The sequence below is a fragment of the Hyla sarda genome, chromosome 6, assembly GCF_029499605.1.
Source record: "Hyla sarda isolate aHylSar1 chromosome 6, aHylSar1.hap1, whole genome shotgun sequence".
Classification (NCBI taxonomy): domain Eukaryota; kingdom Metazoa; phylum Chordata; class Amphibia; order Anura; family Hylidae; genus Hyla; species Hyla sarda.
Window position 1 is genome coordinate 100,551,585 of NC_079194.1, and position 23,401 is coordinate 100,574,985.

The following is a 23,401-nucleotide window of genomic DNA, read 5'->3' on the forward strand; positions in this document are numbered from 1 at the left end:
TTAATCGAATAAATTTACAAATCTGTTTAATTTTCTGTCACCAGTTGATATAAAAAAAATTGTTTTCACCAGAGTGCCCCTTTAACGTCTATACTAAGCCAATTTTCTTACCAATAGGGTATCTATTGTTGTTGATCCACCAAATGTCAGTACAGCAGGGGATGCAACTGGACCTGATGGTCTGGATAACCCAAATCCCACACTTTGCACCTGGACCCATGGAAAGGCAAATCTACCTTTGACTGGGTAGTAATTAGGCATTATTTAGGCATCTCAAAGCAATATAATTTAGTGATTGTGTGGTGGTTAACTATAAAAGGTTAATGTACAGGGCACTGTAACATGTGGACTGGTTGCTAGATCATACAGATCTTAACACACTAGTTGGGAGCCATCAGGGTCTGACGCAACGTTTCGGGGGACCGCCCCCTTACGCACGCATGAGTAAGGGGGGGGGGGTCCCCCGAAACGTCGTGTAAGACCCTGATGGCTTCCAACTAGTGTGTTAAGACCTCTGCTAGATTGGATGTTTGCCGACATACCATCTGTAAGCTACTTTAAACTACGGAAACTTTCGAATAAACGAAAAAAGATGAATCTTCTAACCTTGAGTGCTAGAATTTTTGTATGATTGTATACACAGCCCATGCCTTTGTATCTGTATGTGGTATCCCAGTACCGCATTCTATACGGTACTTATTTATGTATGGGTCCCCATAGCCAGAGTCCCTAGGACGTAGGGATCCCTGTCAGCCAGTCTACCCCTAGTCACCTCTATTCTAGTTTATAATCAGTAACTTATTCATAGGTTAATGGAAATAGAATAATATGTGTAAATAAACGGTTAATTACTTGTTTCCATAGCGTTGCAGGACCTGCGGGTCATATGACTAGGTGAACTCTATGGTATTAAGCTTAAGGTCCTTGGGTTGCCCTGTGACGTAAGCAATCCTATTACACCATGTAATGGGGAATGGCAGATGTTCGGACCAATCAGATTCACCCCGCCCCCTGCCCATATAAGGGAGCGGCGGCCATCGTCTCTCTCTCTTGTTCCTGGGTTGCTAAGCTAGCAACAGCTCTCTTGTTCCTGGGTTGCTAAGCTAGCAACAGCTCTCTTGTTCCTGGGTTGCTGAGCTAGCAACAGCTCTCTTGTTCCTGGGCAAGCAAGACCTGCGCAGCAATTATCCCAGTGAGTTAGGCCCGAGCCTTGAGGCGACGGCTGAACAATCTAATTATAGAGTGTATCAATTCCCAGACACTCTGCAGCATCACCAGACCTAATAACTCCCCTAAATCTGGACGGATCTGCAAATCACTCCCTAAATTCAGAGACTGTATATCTAGCTCAAGGTCCGCTACAACTGTCAGTCACTAAGCAACCTAAGGACTGTTTGTATGAGACTGTTACTGTGCCGTGGATATTGCAAGCACTTCAGTAAAAAGTTATTCAAGTTCAAGTTCAATCTCTTTGTGGACCTTCAGTTATTTTATGCACCTATCGTTACTGGGAAGGGTGGCGATAGGCCGGAACATTGATTCAGCATACAAGCCCTCAGCCTGGAGTCACGAACTCTAGGGTTAACATTAACCTCTTCTATACCTATACCATACCACCACTACCATACACCCCCCAAGGGCTACCACATGTATGATTCTACTGTGGAATTGATGAATATCCACACCTGGGCGATGGAGACTGGTTGCTAGATGTCAGTACTGGGCTTCACCTATAGCAATCACCTTTCCTGGGTCCTTGCTGTGGCTTCCAGTATACAAAAACCACCAAGACTTAACAGAAAGACCAGCAGGCGCTCACAAAGAAAACATACAAGAATGTATCAGATGAATAGAACTACAAATGATGGATTGGATGATAATGCAGATAAATGATAATTTCAAGAATGAAACACAAGTTCGAATACAGGGACAAATAAAAGGAGCTGGTCCTAACTAACTCTCCCTAATCTTTCCCTATTTCTTTCCCTAATCTCTAAGATAACAATAGGTACCACTAAATCTTACTGCCCCTGTGATCACAAGGGGTCCCCATACCATCTAGAACATAATTCTGTCTGGCTACAGCATTATCTTTCTCCAAGCTAATGCACAAGCTGGGACAAAGTCAAGTAAGTGGGGGTGAGACTATCACTTCTCTGAGCTCACTCCTCTCTTATCAGACTGCAGCATGAAAACAGAGAGCAGGGCGTTACAGAGCAGCTTGCACCAATTGGATGAAGAGACCCAGCAGTAGTAAGGTCATGCCCCCTCAAAAGCACAGAATGACAAATCAAGTGAGCAACAGATAGACAGTATTTTCTAGAGAAATTTAAGTGCTAAACACATATAAAATTGGTGGACATCAGTCATTGCAGCATACAGGATTAATTTTATCCACAGCTTGTGTGAACAATCCCTTAACATAGGTGGACTCTATTATTATCCAAGAGACACTAGAGGATATTGGCAATACATCAGCCTTACATTTCCTATGTTATTTGGTGGAACTATCCATTCCCACTACCAGTGGTCAATGATTTCTAATATATATAGGCGAAACTAAGTTACTGAATCATTGGATTTTCCGTAGCTTGTGTGAATTTTTACCATTACACTTGGACTCTATTGTTATCATATTCTGCTCTATTTCTATTTTGAGAGTATTATAGGCTGTTAATTAATCCGGATACTATTTTAACCACAAGGGCCCTGTGGAATATTTTATATTTTGTATTATTATATATCCATTTTTTTATAATTATCATTTTATGCATTGTTATTCTATGTAATATTAAAATATATTGAACCACATGTCCATCACACACTCTATTCCCTGGGTAAGACACTGAGGACTGTTGGCTATTTTTCTTTTGTTACTTTAAAAATTATATGTGCATAGTCAGGATTAGGTGCTGAGTAACATATAATATTTTTATTTTGTGGGATATGACAGTTCAGCTTTAAAGGAGAAATGCAGCAACAAACTTTTCACATTCCGTGAACAAACAAACAAAAAACTTTAACTCACCTTCCTACATTCCCCCGTTGTGTCAATTTTGGCATCCCGGTCCTGCAGGTCCTCTTCCTGCTTCTTAAGCTCGGAATGTCACACTGCAGTCAGCGTATCGCCGGCCGCAGCGATGTCGCGCCTCGGTCGGGACACAGGGAATGTAAAAAGTTTTCCCCGCATTTCTCCTTTAAAGTTCCTTTAATAAGTACTGATCTACTAGACCAGTTCTTGTATTGAGCAGCCATCTAATCCTTTCAGGCAACAAAAAAACTAAGGCCAACCCTGACCTCAGGCCCATGGTAATGTCAAGGTATCTAATCCCTCAATTAAAGAATACAAAGATTATTGTAACTCTCCAACATCTCCAACTCCTGACTGTATTTTAGGACAATAGAATCATTTTTGCAGATTGATTATACAGATTGTCTCCAATATGTGGCTCCCCAACTGTTCAGAACTTACAATTTCCAGCATGTTCTAGCAGTCAGACATGTTAAACACTGTAATCTTGCAAAAGCTGGAGAATCATTGGTTGGAGACCATGCCTTTACATTATGGTTGATAAATGTATTAGTTGTTACTGTTTATCATCAGCTTTAGGCTACATGTAGCCTGAAGAAAGATTTTCAGCAGTACAAATTGTCCTTTAGGGTAAGGTCACACATGCCGTATATTACTGCTGCATATTTTCCTACCAATTGAAGTCAATAGGTAGCAAAATACGCAGCTGACTTTGCTACTCATTGACTTCAATGGGTAGGAAAATAGGCAGCAGCAGATATTTAGAAAAATACACTACATGTGACCCTATCCTTACCATGTTACATGCTGTTATATGATGGTCCATTTCAAGCACTCTGTATGAAATCAGAGGCATATTGAGGTACATACGGTAAAGCTCCATACACCTCTATGGGTTCAGCATAAAAGCTCTGTACTACAATGAGCCATAATACAGCGATTTGTATGATACTTCAGAGGAATATTAACTACAACCCCTAAAGTACTGTTAGGTGGGAGCAGTCATAGTTCTTAAAGGGGTACTCCGGTGAAAAACTTTTTTTTAAAATCAACTGGTGCCAGAAAGTCAAAACAGATTTGTAAATTACTTCTATTAAAAAATCTTAATCCTTCCTGTACTTATTAGCTGCTGAATACTACAGTGGAAATTCTTTTCCACAGAGCTCTCTGTTGACATCATGAGCACAGTGCTCTCTGCTGACATCTCTGTCCATTTTAGGAACTGTCCAGAGTAAAAGGAAATCCCCATAGCAAACATATGCTGTTCTGGACAGTTCCTAAAATGGACAGAGATGTCAGCAAAGAGCACTGTGCTCATGATGTCAGCAAACAGCTCTGTGTTTCAAAAAGAAAATAATTTCCGCTGTAGTATTCAGCAGCTAATAAGTACAGGAAGGATTAAGATTTTTTAATAGAAGTAATTTACAAATCAGTTTAACTTTCTGGCACCAGTTGATTAAAAAAATAATAAATAAATAATAATTTCACCGGAGAACCCCTTTAATAGTCATGGAGTTTTTAATCCTAAACATGCAGCACGAGGAAAGTAAGAAAACACCTGCATGGAATAAAATTGGAAAGTAAATTAAAAAGTAATTAACCTTGTGTAATTGTTCAGCGCACTTCCTGGAACAAGCCCATATACTTCCCTCCTCTTCCTTGTCTGAGAATTAAGTTGTCACTTTTATGTGTTTTGTATGGCAAAACTCAGAGAAACCACAAGAACCACTAGATTAAGATTTATAAACTGCTTCTCCGGGAGAAAAACAGCTTCTGAGGTGGGATCAATTAGCCATTGCCGACACATTACAGAGGAAATCACCAAGGAGCATTAACCAGTTCAGTGACAAGGGTCACCCCACAAGGTGATAGCCTAAGCAATTATAATGCTAACATGTTATATAATATATGTGCTGTTTCATTAATAACTTCCAGACTATTAGTTTCTTCCCATAAAAACAGAGTTTCCCATTAGGATTACGTAATAAGTCCTCAAGACCCCCTAGTAATGAACATACTATGCATGCTTCTTGCTAGACTGCAGACTAAGAAATCATGAGGTAATTCAAGGTACGAGCCCTTATATTCTTATGGCTGTATTAAAATCTTTAAACAACCAGAGCTGTATTTACCACTAGGCACCCGTAGGCCTGTGCCCGGGGAAGCACTTAAGTGAGTATTAAAAAAAAAAATATCACAATTAATACTTTTGCTGTAGCTGCAACCACCGTCCTGTGACCTGGACAAAAATGAGATATTTCTACTTTAGATAAATCTACATGGGTCGGAATGAATGTGAATTTGACATGCTTATTCTGCAACACAAATTGACAAGCTAGAGAATTAATATTCATTCTGCAGATTGATCTCCATGTAAGGAAAAATTCACAGGAGGTGGATGCGTTTTGTAAACTCTTTTCCAAGTTCCTGGTAAGGGTAGGGTCACCTGTGCCATATTTTGCTGCTTATTTGCTGCTGCATATTTTTCTACTCATTGAAATGAAGGGATAGCAAAATGAAATGCAGAATTTACACAGCCAAATACATAACAAAATAGGTTAGGGTACACATGCAGTATTTTGCTGTGTATTTTCCTACCTATTGAAATTGGTAGCAAAATAAGCTTCAGACAATATTCAGCCAAATTTGGCATGTGTGACCTCACCCTATTTTGCAGTGTATTTGGCTGCGTATTTTCTGCAGATGATTTTGCCATCCATTGACTTCAATGGGTAGAAAATATGCAGCAGCAAATGTGCCGCACAATACACAGCAAAATGCGGCACGTGTGACCTTACCCCTAGGGTAGGGTCACACGTGCCATATTTTGCTGCGTATTTTCTGCTGCATATTTTTCTACCTATTGAAGTCAATGGATAGCAAAATCATCTGCAAAAAATACGCAACCAAATACACAGCAAAATAGGGTAGGGTCACACATGCCAAATTTGGCTGAATATTGTCTGAAGTTGATTTTGCTACTACATTCAATAAAAAAAAACATTCTAATCAATGAGTAGCAAACTCAGCTGCGTATTTTGCAACCCACTGACTTGGGTAGAAAAATACATAACAGCAAATATCCAGCAAAATATGTAAGTGCAAGTACAAGTGTATTTTAAAAACGCAGCATGTGCTATTTTCCTCCGAATGGATAACATCCATTGTAGTCTATGCAGAGGGATTTAAATACGGTGCCTCTGTATTCATTCCTTCCACATTTCATCAGTATTTTAATCTATACTGTACTGCATACTGTTTTCCAAAGATTTTATTCAATTACTATCTAGAAGACAGCGCAGCAGTACTAACTGTACAGAAATACGGATGCTATGCTGAAGCACGCTCATCTCTGATTGGTTAAACACTACTTGCAATTTTGTTTTGCATCCGTCACCAATTCTATTTAAATAGACCATAAACAAAAATGCATTTGTGAACATAACTTAAGTAATATATTGTGGAAATATAAACGCTACATTTACTTCCTTCACTTCAGGACTCTTGTTTCCTTTTTTGGCAGACAAAGTTACTGGACTTAAAAAAAAAAGTAATAAAAAAAAAAATGATTCTCCATCAGTCATCTGATTTGTATCAAGAGCGGACTGAATCCCTGCAGAGTGTAAACTCTGGCAATCTGACAAAAATCTACGGACGCACTCAAGCTGCAGCTTACACCTCACAGGAGTAATGTGATTCCGACCAACGTCAGGATGAGCATCTTGTACGTTTTGAATATTCTGGAGCGGCCCACCCCCTGGATCTCCTACTTACGTCTTGCCATTCTTCTGCTTTCCAAGTGTAAACTGGACAATCCTCTCTCTGGCAAATTTGCTCTGACACAGGTCTTGTAGACTGATGGCAGTCTGATGCCTTGGACAACTTCTGAGTACCAACTTGGCAAAAAACGCTCCTCTGTTGTACACCTCGGCCGCACGTTACTGAACACTAGGATAAAAGACACATTCTGTAAGTCACCTTTTCTTAACTTACTGAACATAAGATGAAAACATATTTTATTTTACATATTTAGGTTAACTATATATATAGGTTACTTTTTGTAATTGTAAAATCTCTTATTTTTGCATTTATACATTTTTTGTATTACTATTACTGTTATGCAATTATGTGGAGGAATGTTTTTACTGTTTAAACTGTTATTTGTATATTTGTTGTATTATTTCTTTTGTTTTAGTTACATTTTGAAATATTTTTTAAATATTTATTGTTGCCACACAATTTTGCTTTTGATGTTTCAAATGACTAATTAAAAAAAACAAAACAAGAGGCAGAAACATGAAATGGAAACATATAATAAAAATGATTAAACTAATTTTACAAAAACATTGGTTATTAAAAGCTTTAGATACAATAATTTTCTGAAAACACAAGCTACACAACAATAAACTATAGGACAAAATATATAAAGTAGAATTTTATTATAAACGTTTATTTTGTCCATCTGCTGTACAGATTTGAGTATAGCTTTAGCTGATACATAACCCACTCTTACATGATATGAAACATGAAAATGTAGCAGAGCTTAATTTGTCATTTAACCCTTTGCGGCTGCGTTGTCTATTTATACAGATAACTTTTATTTCTTATACTTGCATTTTAATGTAAACATTGTGGGGACTTGTGGCAAATCACAACTGCCAGATCAAGCAAACTCAGCTCTGCTACACTTATATCTATCTATCATTTTATTTAATATTATGTAATTTTTTTGCATAGTCTAAACTCTATCCGTTTACAGACGCATTTCTTTATACATCAATATATGCATGCATTTATTTATCAAACAAGACTAATATTATTAGAAATGGTTGTAATGGTAAATAGCATTCTGTTATGAAAAAGTTTCTATGTGTTGTTGTCTGGCACTGTCCTGTCTGCAGTAGATCTGTATATAATGGGTTAAACATCTGTGCTATTTTTGTTTTTCTTTCTGACAGTTCACTTAAGCAATTATGTCATTTTAAAAATAATACAGAAATTCCTAATAAGGTTAATAGGCAGATTAGGTGTTTGATGCCTATGCCAGGACCGGCTGCATTCTCTGCTCTCGATATGCAGTGCCTCAGTCAGCAGGAAAGTACTCATCTTAACATGGTCTATTGAATAAGACTTTGGGTCTATTGCTGGTTTACAGAGATAAGTTTATGCCGTGCAGTGTATATGGTGTTCATCTGTTGTATGAAATGGTATAGGTAAAATGTATAGAAGGTCAGATCATAAGGTGTTATGTGGAGCCTGTACAGTAGCACAAGGAGTCCCTGTGGTCTGGTACTATAGATGAATGGTGATTTAATGTGCAGCCATATGGTGCTTCCCGAATTACAGAAATATACTCGGTTAGAATAGCTTCATAGTATGGCACCCAATAGAACATGCCATCTTATTCCATTCAAAACCCTGAGAATATAACTACTGTGTGAAATCAGATGGACCCATCAATTCCCTTAAAAGGCTATTCTAGTGGGAAGTATTTATCACTGCTGGACCTCTAGGCCCTCAACCAATTGCCAGACTGTGGCTAAGAGGAATTATACCGGAGTGGCGGTCATGTATCTGCTCTGATGCTCTATTGATAGTCTATGGGGGGGAACTATGTTTCCTCTATATGCCAATTGGAAAGGGCAATAGCAGTCGGAGCCAAGCTAATCTAGCCTTTATTGCTATCTAGGTATCTCTGCAGCAAATACAGAGAAAGCATCAGAGAAGTCTGCAGCAGCATATTGTGTGGATTTTGTTGTAGATTTTGCTTTTACTGTTTACTCACCTTACCAATCCCCTGGCACTCCTTGGAAATGCTTTTCTCATCCCCGCTGGTCTCTTTCTAGCCTCCAGTGATGACTTTTCAATGTGACCTACTGCTGTTTGTAATGATTGGCACAACACGTCATCACTGGGGGCTGGTAAAAAGAGACCGACAGGGGACTCGGGAACAAATGCCTATGGAGTACTGGTGGATCCATAAGGTGAATATCATTTGTACCTGTGGATTTTGCTGTGAATTCATGGGTAATCTGTAAAGAAATTTGCAACACTAGGAATTGATTAAGGATTTATTCCTTCCATTGAGTTTAAAAAGGGTATTCCCATATGCAAAAAGTTACCCCTGTATCCACAGAAGTAGGGGGTGTACTCAGAGGCCAGAATAAATGGAACTGTGGCTATGGATGTGCAGTGCACTCTGTTCAGTCTGGGGATCATTTTCACAGTTCCTGGGTTTTGTGGGACTTTCACTGATGAGCTTGTTATCCCTATTCTTTTTAAACACTCTAATAGTGAAAATCCACATAAAAATAGCGTTCAATCCAAAACAGAAATTAATATGGATTTGATATACTGCACTGCAGGCATATTTTCATGTGGTAAATTTTTACAGTGTGTGGATAAGACATGCATATTTTGAAATCAACAGCATTTCCGCCATGTGTGAACGTACCCTTTCTCGAACACTCTGATGCATACATTATGGAGAAAAAGGTTTACTTAGTGTTTTTCTTACTGTATGATGTGATGGCATCTCACTTGGCGATGCTATCACTTAGTGATCAGCGGGAATCCCACTGCAATGACCTCACCATCCTCAGGACGAAGCACTGTGGCTCCTTCATTGATTTTCCCTGCATAGCAATGCTCCTCCTGGCCATCTGCTATGCATGTAACTACAATTTAACCTCATTTAGTAACACAAAGTCAATGGAGCTCTGTTTTACAGTTCCCTGCACGGTGGGTGGCAATGAGCACCTCTGTGAAGAAAAACTATCTAAGTAACATATTAAAGGGGAATATATCTTCAATAATAATTTGTCTTATTGTATAATCTTTTTATCTTCTCTTCAGCAGTATCTCACAGTCTTTCACCAACAGATTCTGAGAGACACCTATTACAGGCAGCCATGGCAGAGCCCATTCAGGTTGCTACCAAGCTTTCTTCAATGCCTGAACGACATCATCAGAATGAAACACCCTCCATAAGAGCCTCCTAGGACAGGGTCTTGTATTAAAACCATCAGAAAGAAACTGGGACCTTGATGATCCAAACCTGAACTGGACAATAATAGTTTATACATTGGTATTTATAAAACTTTTAACATAGGTACAATGCTCATTTTGAAGACAAGTATCCTAAAGTAAAATGAAGTGTGTTAGATTGAAATATTTGGAACATGTTAGTTTTCAGATATGGGGAAGTACATGATGTGACAAGAGTTCTGTTTATGTACAGAATGTCTCAGATACTGCTTACATTAAATGAAATTCCCATAGTCCACTGCCAAATGGCCTCACGACTTTGCTGTGTCTAGCCAATGTGTTTTCAGCATGTTGTGTTAGCCGTGCCACACGTCTGTGCCATCCTTTGTTAGGTATTTTCATGAATGCACACATCAAAAATTTATGACGAGACACTGGGCATTTATCAAAACAGGAGCTCTGTGAACTATCAATGGAAGGAAAAATGAGACATAGAGTCACTTAGTGGCAACTCTGTGAAACCCACCATTGGCCAAAAAGTGTGATTCCAACTGCAGTGAATGTAACACTCAATATGAACATCTCATGCCATAACCTTTGCATTCTTAACTATAATAAGAGACTGTAAGACACCCCCAGTGTCTATTCATAGTTAATTACTAGATCAGCCATATTTTATCACCATAATATCCCAAACTGGACAATGCCAAAGGTGTTTTCTCATTTTTATAGGAATTAAAATGATATTCTCATCACAGGCAACTCTTTTCAGATTGGAACTGCACCAAGAAAAAAATAAAATAGTATTAAATAGTAGCTATGTGGTGCACAACCAAGAGGGAACGCAGTGGGGGGGGGGGGGGGGGGGGGGGTGTAAGAGCCTACAGGCTGGCTGGGCAAAATGGTGCCACAGCTGCATCATTGTAACACAGGGTCGAGGGTTGGATGTTATCCAATGCTCCATGGACTGAACCAGTGAAGAAGGGGACACACAGATAATGTTGGGTTAGATTTTCCCAGGGTACACCCTGATGTGGTGTGTGTCAGGTGGGATAGATATTGTGGTGCTTTGATATTAAGATAAGCTACCCCAAACACATGGAAGTAGATAGTCAAATAGTCTGTACTTGGTCCAATACGCAGATATGGTAGCAATCTAAGCATTACACAATTCTCACAGTTTCACATTAGTTCTTTAGTGTAAAGATTTGCTCAAGCTTCAGGGGTATTTGTATAAATAGTCCACAGTCTCTGCTTCACTGAAAGGGTTCTCATTGATTGACTCCCAGCACAGTTCACACTCATGTAGTACTTACTCTTTCTCTCTCCCTTAATGCCCTCTGTGGGGTGCAGAAAACTTGAGGTGTAGCCAAAGAGGATAACTAGGCCCTGTCTCAAGCCCTGTGGGGTCCTAGATTATCAATGGGAACATAAAAATATTGTCTTCAATGACAAAAAAATACTCCTTCTCTCTCCCCCTCCTCCTTCTGTGTTTTCCTTAGTAGTGGACAAGGCATTTGATGACCAGGGTAAATCCAGTACTTTACAATTCCAAGCATACTCAGGGGTCCAAGCTAAAACTAGGAAAGGAGGGAGATAAACTGCTCCACTCGCTTCCTTACTTTTAGCTAGCTATCACTTGACTACTCTGGTTGCAAAAGGATTTTCTCTCCCTATCTCTCTGAGAGGGTGGGCTTGAGCAAGGACCTTTTACTTCTAGTTCATTACCAATGTAAGTCTGTAGCCTGGTGTAAGTGTATAGGGGCTGGCCAGCTTAGAGCCCGTAACAAGGATAAATATAAAGAGTATCTTACAATGTAATCACATCTGTCAACCAGTAAACAATACAAACACCACACAGTTATTTCAAGGGGTTTTCCACCATAAGGTGATTTTAGTACGTACTTGGCAGACAGTTATGGACATGCTTAGGAAGGATCTGCGCTTGTCTTGGGGCTAAATGGCTATATTGTGATATTACCATAACACTGTGGCTAGCTTTTTGTGAACTGGTATTTCCTGTTTGACTTTTCTTTTTTGACTATAAATCCCACAATTCCATTTCCTCCCTCCTACACATCTGCCACCCCACCCATTGAAACATAAATGAGCTGCCTCCATTCAAAAGACCTGTGATTTTCAATCAAGGGGCCTACAGCTGTTGCATTAGTTGTTGATTGATCCCTCTCCCACCAAGCGATCGCTCCACCCATTGAAGCAGACAGGCTCCCTGTCATCAGCTGACTAGTGAGGTCATGTCTCGGCCACATTGCAACTAGGGAAAAATCTGAGACAACAGTCATTTTGTATGCTGTTAAAAATAAATATTGGGGTGAAAATCACGTAAGAATTGTGAGAAAACCATCACACACATGTACAGACACTATATTATGAACTTCACTAACTTTACAGCCCCTGAAGCATAGTCAAATAAAAAAAAATTCTGGAATACCCCTTTAATGGCTCCCTGACAAGTTATAATGTGAATGGAGGGGGGGGGGGGGTTATGTCTAGGTATGGCCAGTTGTACACTCCTTTCTTGCCAAATAAATGTTAACCAAATATTCACAGAACACAAGCTTATTGGAAAAAATATTTGTCAGACCCAACCAATGGATTGTGGGATTTGAAATCAGTGTTGTTGGACAACAATGGACAAGTAAAAAATGACTTCTACTTCTCTCTTTTGTATCAACATATGTATTCAATGCAAAAATCTTAAAGGGGTTCTCCAGTTTGGACAATCCCTATGTGTTAGAAGGGTGCAGTGACATTTAGCAGATTACAAATTGTCTCATGCAACATCCACTAGCTGGTAACTATGGAAAACCTGTCAGTAAGTGTTGAATTTTCATGTTGCACCCCAACAGGGGAAGTAAAGCATTACACAACGCCCATTTAAGTCAATGGACAGTCAGTGTAATGGGACTGGACAGCTCCTCCATAGAGAGAGAGATATGCTTTTCTTCAACAGTTCTGTACTCTAGCCATGAGAGGAGGATCCTGAACAGATGTCTCTATTAACTCAAGGCGAACACTTCAAAATAAGTTTTCTAAACTCGACATTAATTTTAAAAAAAGAACCCAAACTCATCATGTGAATCCGGCTTTATAGGGAATAGAGAGAGTGGGCAGTGCAATTCTCTAACTATAATTGAACAAATAAGACATACATTATGGAAAAACTCTTTACTATAGTCATTCAAGCATTTATTCACATCAAACGTTCTCTTCTGAATAATAGAAAGTTGTGGTACATGACTTTAGAGTCACAACACAATACGACTCACTACAGCTATTTGTCATGTGTAATGAGGTAAACACTAGCTAACAAGACTCCATACAAAGGCTCATTCATGACCAGCAAATACAATTCAAACAAGCATGAAGCATCTGCACCTGCCCTTGGAGCACATACGTCAATCACAGCTTTATTGTAAAGTGCTGGATGTTACCACTTTGCTACTTATCTGTACATGACCAAGCTGTATAGGTGTAGTTATACAGGCCTACATCAAAACCCTTGGGCCTAAAATGTAGCCACCAAGGACTTACATCCATACCCAAGAGGCCTATATATTTCTTACATGGGTAAATAAACTAATGGCAAGTATTTCTGGAATTAAAAAGTAAGTATATGAAGGTTTTAGGATATCTGACATATTAAAATAAGCAATATTTGTGCTGAGGGTGTGATGAGGGCAGATGGAATTACCCTAGGGGCAGATGGCATTAACCCCTTGTGTTCATGACGCCAGGACGGGGTTTTACCTCTACACCACCCGAAGGTATACCTCTGGATAGGACTGAGCGGTATGGCCAAATATGTGCATCGTGGTATTTTTGTAACTTATGGCGGTTTCACGGTATATAACGGTATCCCCCCCCTCCCTCCCTCCCCCTCCCCCAAAATTAATTATTAGCCCAGCGCTGCACTGTCAGCATCGGGGTACTACTCACATGTCACCCGCAAGCGCTGCCTCCTGGTCCTCCTGTTTGTTGCGGCCGCTGGCGCTGACACTCTCTATACTGTGCGGTATCCCTATGCCCGGGCTGCAAAAGGTAAACAAAATAAACTCACGCATGTTCCGACGTTGTCCTTACGCTGGGGACGGGAACGTCAGACAGCCATCAGCCTATCACCAGCCGCAGCGAAGTTCCGCCTCGGCTGATGATAGGCTGAGCGCACTGTCATGTAAGGAGCTCTGGCCAGCTTCTTACATGACAGTGTGCTCAGCCTATCACCGACCGTGGCGGAACATCACTGCGGCCGGTGATAGGCTGACGGCTGTCTGACGTTCCATTCCCTTGGAAGCAAGTCCGGACCGACGGGGAAGGTGAGTTAAAGGAATACTGTCAGATATTTTCTCCCCCACTATCCACAGGTACTGGTGGATAGTGCGGGAGACGCTGATTAAAACGAGCCCTACCTTGGTCGGATCCGCCCGGCCTTTCTCCCGCAATTATAGTTTTATTATCTGTTGAAATCTTCTGTAACTGGCACAGGCAGGGCTTCTGTGCTTAACTGGCACTGATGTCAGCGCCGCTTATGAATATTCATCCCCCCTCCCTCCAGCTCTCCCTCTCTTCGACGCTCCTAACTGGGGGAAGGGGGGATGAATATTCATAAGCGGCGCAGACGTCAGTGCCAGCTAAGCACAGAAGCCCCGCTGGTACCAGTTATAGAAGATTTCAACAGATAATAAAACCACAATTACGGGTGAACGGCTGGGCAGATCCGGGTAACGTAGGGCTAGTTTTAATCAGCGTCTTCCGCACTATCCACCAGTACCTGTATATAGTGCAGGAGAAAATATATGACAGTTTTCCTTTAAAGTTTATTTGGTTTACCTTTTGCAGCCCGGGCATAGGGATACAGTATAAAGCAGTGGTTTGCAATCTGCGGACCTCCAGATGTTGCAAAACTACAACTTCCAGCACAACTGGTATAGAGTGTCAGTGCCGGCGGCCGCAACAAACAGGAGGACCAGGAGGGCAGCGCTTGCAGGTAACATATGTGAGTAGTAGCGCTAGGCTGATAATTAATTGGGGGGGGGGGGGGGGTCAAGACAGCGTTCGCGGGCCACATATGATTAGTTCCCCGATGGGGCAGCGCAGCGCTGGGCTGATAATTCATTCCCGAGGGGGGAGGGGCCAAACCGGTATTGTGGTATGGGTTAACATTCATATCGTGCAGCACAAAAATGTCGGTATTCGGTTTGAACCGGTATACCGCCCAGCCCTACCTCTGGATCCTGTGCTAGGCACGGGGGAAAATAATGACTCCGATGCCAAGTTACAGAACAATGGCAGCTTTACTGAGGCAGACAGATGTCTATACAGCTTGGCTAGGCCCAAGGAGGTAACCAGTGACTTCAGAGACCACAGGGCTTGCTGGGACTTATAGTGGACTTGGACAATTTGATGGAACTTGAGACAGACTTGACTTGGACTGACTATGACGGACTTCAACCCGTTTGTAGCTTACCAGGCTTTGATATGGACCTGGGGGGGTAGTGGACTTTTGGATCCGTGGCTGCGTGGTAGACTGTAGGCCTCCTTAGGACACCAGACACTCTCTTCGGACTTGACCTCACTGCAACTCATCTAAGCAGGAAAAGAGAGCGAGCTAGCTCCACCCAGAGCATTTATGGGGGAGACTCTGGAGAGGTCCCATAGGTCACCCTGTAGGTCACTTGGTCACTGGTACCTTCCCTGGTTACAATCACATGACAACAGTGCTTAAATGTATAGAACAAATTAAGTACATTGCATTGAATAACATATACGCTGTTTAACTATTCAGAGTACATAGGTGAAGGGGAGGCCCATGGGTCATGGAATGGAGTCTGCCTGACTGGGCAGCAAAGGTACAGGGGTGCAACTCCTGTACTGGGCCACCACATATGTAATAGGTATAGTGATCTTTCTAGAACAAATATACTTCAGAGCAGCAGATGACGGAGGTCTAGCAGCAGATGCCAGAGGTTTAACAGCATCTTGCAGAATCCATTGTTGGAGGACTCCCTTACATATCCCTCCTTCGTATACCTATGATGGATGCAACTTAGTGGTGTCCCTCATATATTGGGTAGAATGTTAAAAAAAGCATATATAAGGTAGTCTACACTATTCCACCCAGGAAATAGTGTAGACCACATAATAGTGAAATAGTGATGGGATGCGCACTGTGAGATAATAGCTGTTTGACCAAGCTGCTTCACCAGGACTAGGAATAGCAGTAGAGAAGTAACAATTGCTGTTTTGAGGGATTTCCCATGATTTTGACTTTAAATATTGAGGTTTATGCATTTTTTCACGTTTTATATGACATTTAATTAGTGACAAACAAGGAATAAAGGGGTTATTTATGTGGTTTAAAGGAGTTGAATGTTTAAAAATAGATAACTTCTCTTTTCCAAAAGCACAATCTGTGTGGTATTGGGCTCAGTCCCAATGAGTCACACAACCTTTTTAATGCCTGCCAAGCTTCTTGTCTCTTTTCTACCCTTGGAATCATGTGAGCCACATTGGTGCTAAAGAGCACCCTATATTGTGAGAGGAAATATTCTAGGCCTCTGGTGTACCTCAGGGGTGGTGTTTTACTGACATAGTATTTTCTCTTTTAAGTAATCAGTTATCGCAGCTTGTCAAAATGCAGTCTCACTTCCGGCACTCCTGGCAGCCAGCCAAGCATTACGCTGCAGGGGTCATGTAGTACTACATTCATCTGAATTGTCTGTCAATGTATTGAAGAAATGCTTGTGTCTGCCAAAATGGGTGTCGCTTGTACAGAGTGGAAGTACCTCCTATATTACATCCATATGCCCTAATATGAACAGAGGTTGTCTTCATGAGTCAACCCCTTTATTATACTTCTAATCTAGACTATGTATAACCTTATATAACAATATTTCCGGTTTAATGTATGTTTGTTTAATGATACTAGTTTGGGGCATATAGGATGGTGGCCAGGTAATCCTGGCAGCAGAACAGACGCTGCATACTGTTCTATTGTATGACTTGCTATGAATGAAATAATACATCTACATCTTCAGAGACTTGTTGCCAGCGTATCCTGACCAAGACCATTGTGCATAGTTTAGTTACAGTTCTTATTCTCAGTCATAGATGGAGAACATTAACCATGCTATATTATTTTAACTCTTTGTAACCAAAAATTCACCATAAAAGTAAGCCTATGACTGATTTAACATATACAGAATACATTTTAGTGTATATATTATGGATATAATACCTAGATCCCAGTGGTTCTACTGAACCAAACTTGGATCACTATTCAATTGTATGGTGATATATATTCTACTAAAAAGACCTGACGAGCTTTTGACCCTAATATGGACATTAAACTAATATATTTTAGTGCTTATATTAAAGGGATATTCCAGGGAAAAACTTTTTTTCATATATCAACTGGCTCCAGAAAGTTAAACAGATTTGTAAATTACTTCTATTAAACAAATCTTAATCCTTCCAATAATTATCAGCTGCTGAAGTTGAGTTTTTTCATGGATAACTGCTTTAAGGCAAGAGCACCTGGACCACCCATTTCTGTGTCTGTATTATGTTCTCAAGTAACTTCAGGTCCAATGACACAAACTTAAAGCATCATATAATTTTATGTCCTTTTCAGATGGGATCATTAGACCAATTATAGAAATGGAACTTGTGGATGTAATATGGAGACAGGAATGTGTCTATATTATGCTCATTTGAAACTGGCCTACCTATGATGTAGTACTCAGCATTGTGTCACTACAGCTTTTAGTGGGTGACTAGCTGAGTACCAAGCATTGCCCGGTTTTTCCTTCCTAATCCTTGTTGGGAAGGAAAATAAACAAAGGAGGAAGCTTTTGACTTCAAATCCCATCTTCGTATGTTGTTGTCATATCCCAAGCCCATATCCTGTCCTCATATCCCGACCTCCTATCCTGACCTCCTATCTCGACCTCCTATCTCAACCTCCTATACTGACTTCCTATCCAGTCCTCCTATCCCGTCCTCCTATCCCGTCCTTCAATCTCGACCTCCTATCTCGACCTCCTATCCCGACCTCCTATCCCATCCTCCTATCCCTCTCAAGGCTAGCAAATTTTCACAGAAAGAGTGTTTAAAACCTAAGGTCACCAACAATGACCAACCTGAACATACCCACTCCTTCAACTTCTTCACTACCTACAACGATGACCACAAAAACATCAAGAAAATCATCACGGACCACTAGAAAACTCTCCTGCAGGACCCCTTCCTCAAAGACATTTTGCCACCCAGACCTAATATCACTTTCAGGAAGAACAAATCTCTTAAGAATATGCTGGCACCCAGTAAACTGAAAGCACCTAAGAAACAAACTACCCTGCTGGACACCCCACCTGTCACCGGCTCATATAAGTGCAACAAACCCCTTTGCAAATGCTGCAACAACATTGCAAACAAATGCACCAAGTTCACCTGCTAGATCACCAACATCACTTACCCCATCAGGAGTTTCATCAACTGCAGCACCTCCTACGTGATCTACCTCCTTGAGTGCCCCTGTGGTCTTCAGTACGTCGGGCGTACCATTCAGCCATTGAATCAGCGCATTAACAAGCACAGATCCAATGTCACCAAGGGGTATGAACTCCTCAGTGTCTCCAGGCATGCTGAGGAAAAGCACAGCAGCGACTTCAGGTGTCACACCATCACACCCATCGAACACATCTCCGCTGACACCGCCCACCGCTTCGCAGTACTGAGGAAACGTGAACACTTCTGGATCTTCACCCTCAAAACTTTGACACCTTCTGGTCTGAATGAATACATCGAAAACGTCACTTAATACATACGTCCCAATGACATAATGACATCTGCACCAGATGCCTCCTCACTGCGGAACAAGCTGACAGCAAGCTGCCGCCAAAATCACCTGTCTCTCCCCTCCCCTTCTACCACTTTAATCCCCTATAGGTTTACAGCTCCTCCATGACAATTTCCAAGTATGTTCCGGCCTTCGATGACAGCCGTACCAGATGCCTCAACACAGCCGCACCAGATGCCTCCTCAATGCGGGCAAGCCGACAGCAAGCCGCCGTTTGGGGAAGGGAGAGACCACCTGTCTCTCCCTTCCCTGTCTACCTCCTTACTCCCTTACAGGTTTCCAGCTCCTCCATGACAAGTTCCGAGTGTGCTTCAGACTTCGAGATCAGATGCCAGAACCGCCCGGACGATGATAAAGTCTGACATCGGCATCTTGACAGCACTACAACACATCCTTCTACATGATTGGTCGCCACCGGGACCTGCCCAGCAGCTATTGGTCGTATTATTCAAAATGTATTTGCCGTCGACACCTCTAGGAATCTCCCGTAGAGGATATACACGTCTTCACTCTGATTGGACGCCACCCGGACTGATCTAACAGCGATTGGCTAATGTTTTTGAACTTTTTTGAACTCTATTCCACCGCCACCAGCGACAAAGACTTGCAACCCGGACTTATACGTCCCCCCTCTGATTGGCTCTTCTAAGATCCCGGACAGCCAATCAGCACCCCGCCCACTCTCTTTGGACTTATCCCGATACGGCTCATGTTCCCCTATGACATGGTAACTGTACCCAGCATAATACGGCTCGCTCCTGATTGGCCGCCTCCTCACCTCTCGCAGCAAGCGGCCAATCAGCTTCAAGGTGCTCGTCTCCATTCATTCCCCACAGCGGCAACCCTGCACAGCGATGATAGCCTCCTCCTACTGCCTCCTGATTGGTCCCACGGACGCCGGCAGCTTCCTGATTGGTCGCCACCACGGACAATTCTCGCGGTTCAACTTCCAAATACTCCTGTAAAAGACTATACCTATGATTTTTTACATGTTTTATGTGGTTTTCATGCCCCTTCTTTGAATATGTTAATGCCCAGCCCCTACCTGGCCCCGGCATCCACCCCACATGACGTCACCAGCTCACCTGGTTTTGGCGCCATTTTCTCATGTATTTAAACACATATACCTGTTACCTTGCCATACAGCAACCACCTGCAATTGAAAAAGGAAGCTGTGACTCCCGAAACGCGCCTTGCTTTATATTTATTATTTTCTTTGATTTCGTATGCTGTAAGAATACATTATTTTGCATCAATACCCACAACTTGGGTTACTTCCTTGGGAGCGCCAACGCAGCTTTTTTCCTCCAATACTTCTTCATTACTCTATGGACTCTCCTCTGGGCTCCGTCCTCATGCTGCTGGCCAGCATACCAAGCTACCATCACCGGCAAGGAACACGCTACCCCCACCTGGGTACCCACCTATACCGGATAAAGACCTACACCGCACCCGGCGCTACCTCCGCTTTTTTCCTCCATTTTATTGATCCTCCTATCCCGTCCTCCTATCCCATCCTCCAATCTCGACCTCCTATCTCGACCTCCTATCTCGACTTCCTATCCCGACCTCCTATCCCGTCCTCCTATCTCGATCTCCTATCTCAACCTCCTATCCAGTCATCCTATCCCGACATCCTATCCTGACCTCCTATCCTGACCTCCTATGCCGACTTCCTATACCGACCCTATCTCGACCTGCTATCCCGTCGTCCTATCCCGTCCTCCAATCCCGTCCTCCAATCCCGTCCTCCTATCCCGACCTCCTATCCTGACCTCCTATCCCGTCCTCCTTTCCCGACCTCATAACCCGACTTCCTATTCCAACCTCCTATCCCAACCTCATATCCGAACCTCATATCCCGACCCCCTATCCCGTCCTCCTATCTCGAGCTCCCATCTCGACCTCCTATTCCGTCTTCCTATCCCAACCTCCCATCTCGTCCTCATATTTTGACCTGTAATATGTGTATCAGGTATTAAGGTATTATTGAAATATCTCCAGCTGTACGGAAGTTATGTGGTAACATACATTTCCCATTGATTTGCATGGAACTTTAAACAAAAAACCCCAACCCTCACAAATGGGGGTAGTTAAGGGTTAAATTAACTATCCTATATTTTAAGTGGACATATAAGTAGCATGTGACCAAGTATTATCGAAATATCTCGAGCCGTTTGGAAGTTCTGCAGTAACATATATTTCCCATAAACTGCTATGGGACTTTAAACATTAACCCCGCCCCTGGCAAATGGGGGTGAGTAAGGGTTAAATGACCTATTCTATGTTTGTTGTTGACATATAAGTAACATGTGTGCCAAGTTTCATGTTAATATCTTTAGCCGTTTGGACGTGATGCTGGAACATACACACACATACACACATTGGGGGATATTTATCAAAGTTGTCTATGTCCTGCATCAATATAGCCCAAACTACAGAGGGTTAGTCTGGTCCATTGTGCGCCTAATTTATCAAATGGCGCACTGCTCTTGATAACTTCTGTGCACAGACTTCATGATCTATGCTTTAGTCTATATTTAAACCTGCTCCAACATGGCCTGACATTTCGGCGTACTTTCAGCCGATGCAACTTGTCGGCTTTTGATAAATTCAGCACCAATGCATTTTTCAATGCATTTCAGTGAAAAAAGACTAGCATGCATCATGTTCTAAAAATCCTCTAGAGCAAAAGTCGCAGAAAAGTTGCATATATTTAGACTGCGACTTTCTGTGCGACAAATTTAGAGAGGAAAAACCAGTCTAAATCCTTTGATAAATATCCCCCATTGGGTTTTATATATATATAATGTGGGGGATAAAATGGAAGGGATGCCGGTTGTTATCTCGCTTTCCTACAAACAAATACAAACGGAAAAAAGAGGGGAATTTCACCCCTAGTGAAGTACATTCATGGGGAGGTTATGAGTGGTGGTTAGAGTGTTACTTACCAAGTAGGATTGCGCTAGGAGCACAACACCTCAGTGGGCTTTACACAATATGCAGACCTGCAGCCACGGTCCTCTGGAGTCAGGCTTGTTCTCCCACTGGTAAGTAGCATGTAGGAAAGAAAAAACGACTGTCTCTGACGCTGGTCTGCTGAAGATGATAGGACTAGGACATCTGGTATTATTTTAAAAAGGGTTTATTACATAGTTACACAAGCAATGCATTTCTGGTCCGTACCAGACCCTTCATCAGGCAAGGTGTATAACAACAGTGTGAACAGCCAGGTATAAATGCACTCAATACGTTCAAATAAAAGGTGATGTTCATTATGTGATTCATGAACAACATATGCAATGTGTGCAGTTACTGCCACTGCGCAAAATGCGTATGAAAGGTTGGGTGCACATAAAATAAAAACAAGAAAATTAAGAAATATCCTATGTGATGTCAAACATATGTCAGATGTCTGGTTGATACAGCCAATACACTGGGGTTATTCGATTATAAAAGCAGCCTCAGTGTATGAGAGCCTGACAAAGTTTTTTCAGAGTCGGCGATCCATTGAAGTGATAGGCGTAGTGGATCAATGTGTAAATGTGCAGACGTGGTTAGTAGCACTGGAAGACAGAGCGCTATACTGTGCTGTGGCGGAGTTTGGAAGGGGCGGAGCTATCAACCAGGTAAGGGGATCAACTGACTCCATTGTGTATTTATGCAAGAAGGCTACTGTGTTGTGCCGTAACGGAATGTGGAGGAGGCATGACTCTGAGTTGGTTAGGATCGGGCTGTATGTGCAGACAGGATAAAATGCGCAAAGGACCTGAGCATATATGTGCCGTGGCGGAGTTGAGAGGAGGTGGGGTTATGGATCTGGGGGACTGAACCTCTCGGATGTTGGATGCTGGGTAGATATTTAGCATTTCAGTCATGGAGGTACTAGATGGGAAGATAGTGGTGCAGTGGGTAATACTTTATTGCAAGGTAGGGGTGCAGTGGGTAATAACAAGATAGTGGTGCGGTGGGTAATACATTTATTGCAAGGGGAAGCTTGGAGATGGTATATGGAGTCACTGGGATACAGGACCGCTAAAGATTGCAAAGACTGTAGCACAGGGGGCCATTGGGCTGATAAAAGGGTGAATTGGAGAGTCGGGATAACAGGGATGGGAGGGGAAAAAATAATGATAATAATAATAAGGGTAATAAACAGGTGGGTAGGACAATGTGGATAATGTGGGAACTGTTGCCGGTTGAGAGTGGGCAGATAGGTATGATATATGGTAGGATGTGGTGAATTCTGAAAAGGATTTAGGTGCTATGTGGCATGAATTTAATTAGTATGGTTTAGCATGAAACCATATTAATTTAATTCTTGCCACATAGCACCTAAATCCTTTTCAGAATTCACCACATCCTACCATATATCATTCCTATCTGCCCACTCTCAACCGGCAACAGTTCCCACATTATCCACCTCTGCCTAGCTTCCCCTACCCACCTGTTTATTACCCTTATTATATATTATTATTATCATTGTTATTTTTTTCCCCTCC

The 23,401-nt window shown here is 41.8% G+C and overlaps 1 protein-coding gene across 6 annotated transcripts in view; it reads right to left on the bottom strand.

Annotated features, from left to right (window-relative positions):
• Positions 1 to 23,401, bottom strand: part of ADAMTS9 (ADAM metallopeptidase with thrombospondin type 1 motif 9) — a 267,952-nt gene that overhangs the window by 39,121 nt on the left and 205,430 nt on the right. For all 6 annotated transcript variants that reach the window (XR_008844950.1, XM_056524547.1, XM_056524546.1 and 3 more), the window contains one exon: positions 6,806 to 6,979. Coding sequence is in view for 5 of the 6 variants with exons in the window: in XM_056524547.1 (XP_056380522.1) it covers positions 6,806 to 6,979 (174 nt within the window). In the remaining variant the exon portion in view is untranslated. The remainder of the gene's footprint in view (positions 1 to 6,805; positions 6,980 to 23,401) is intronic.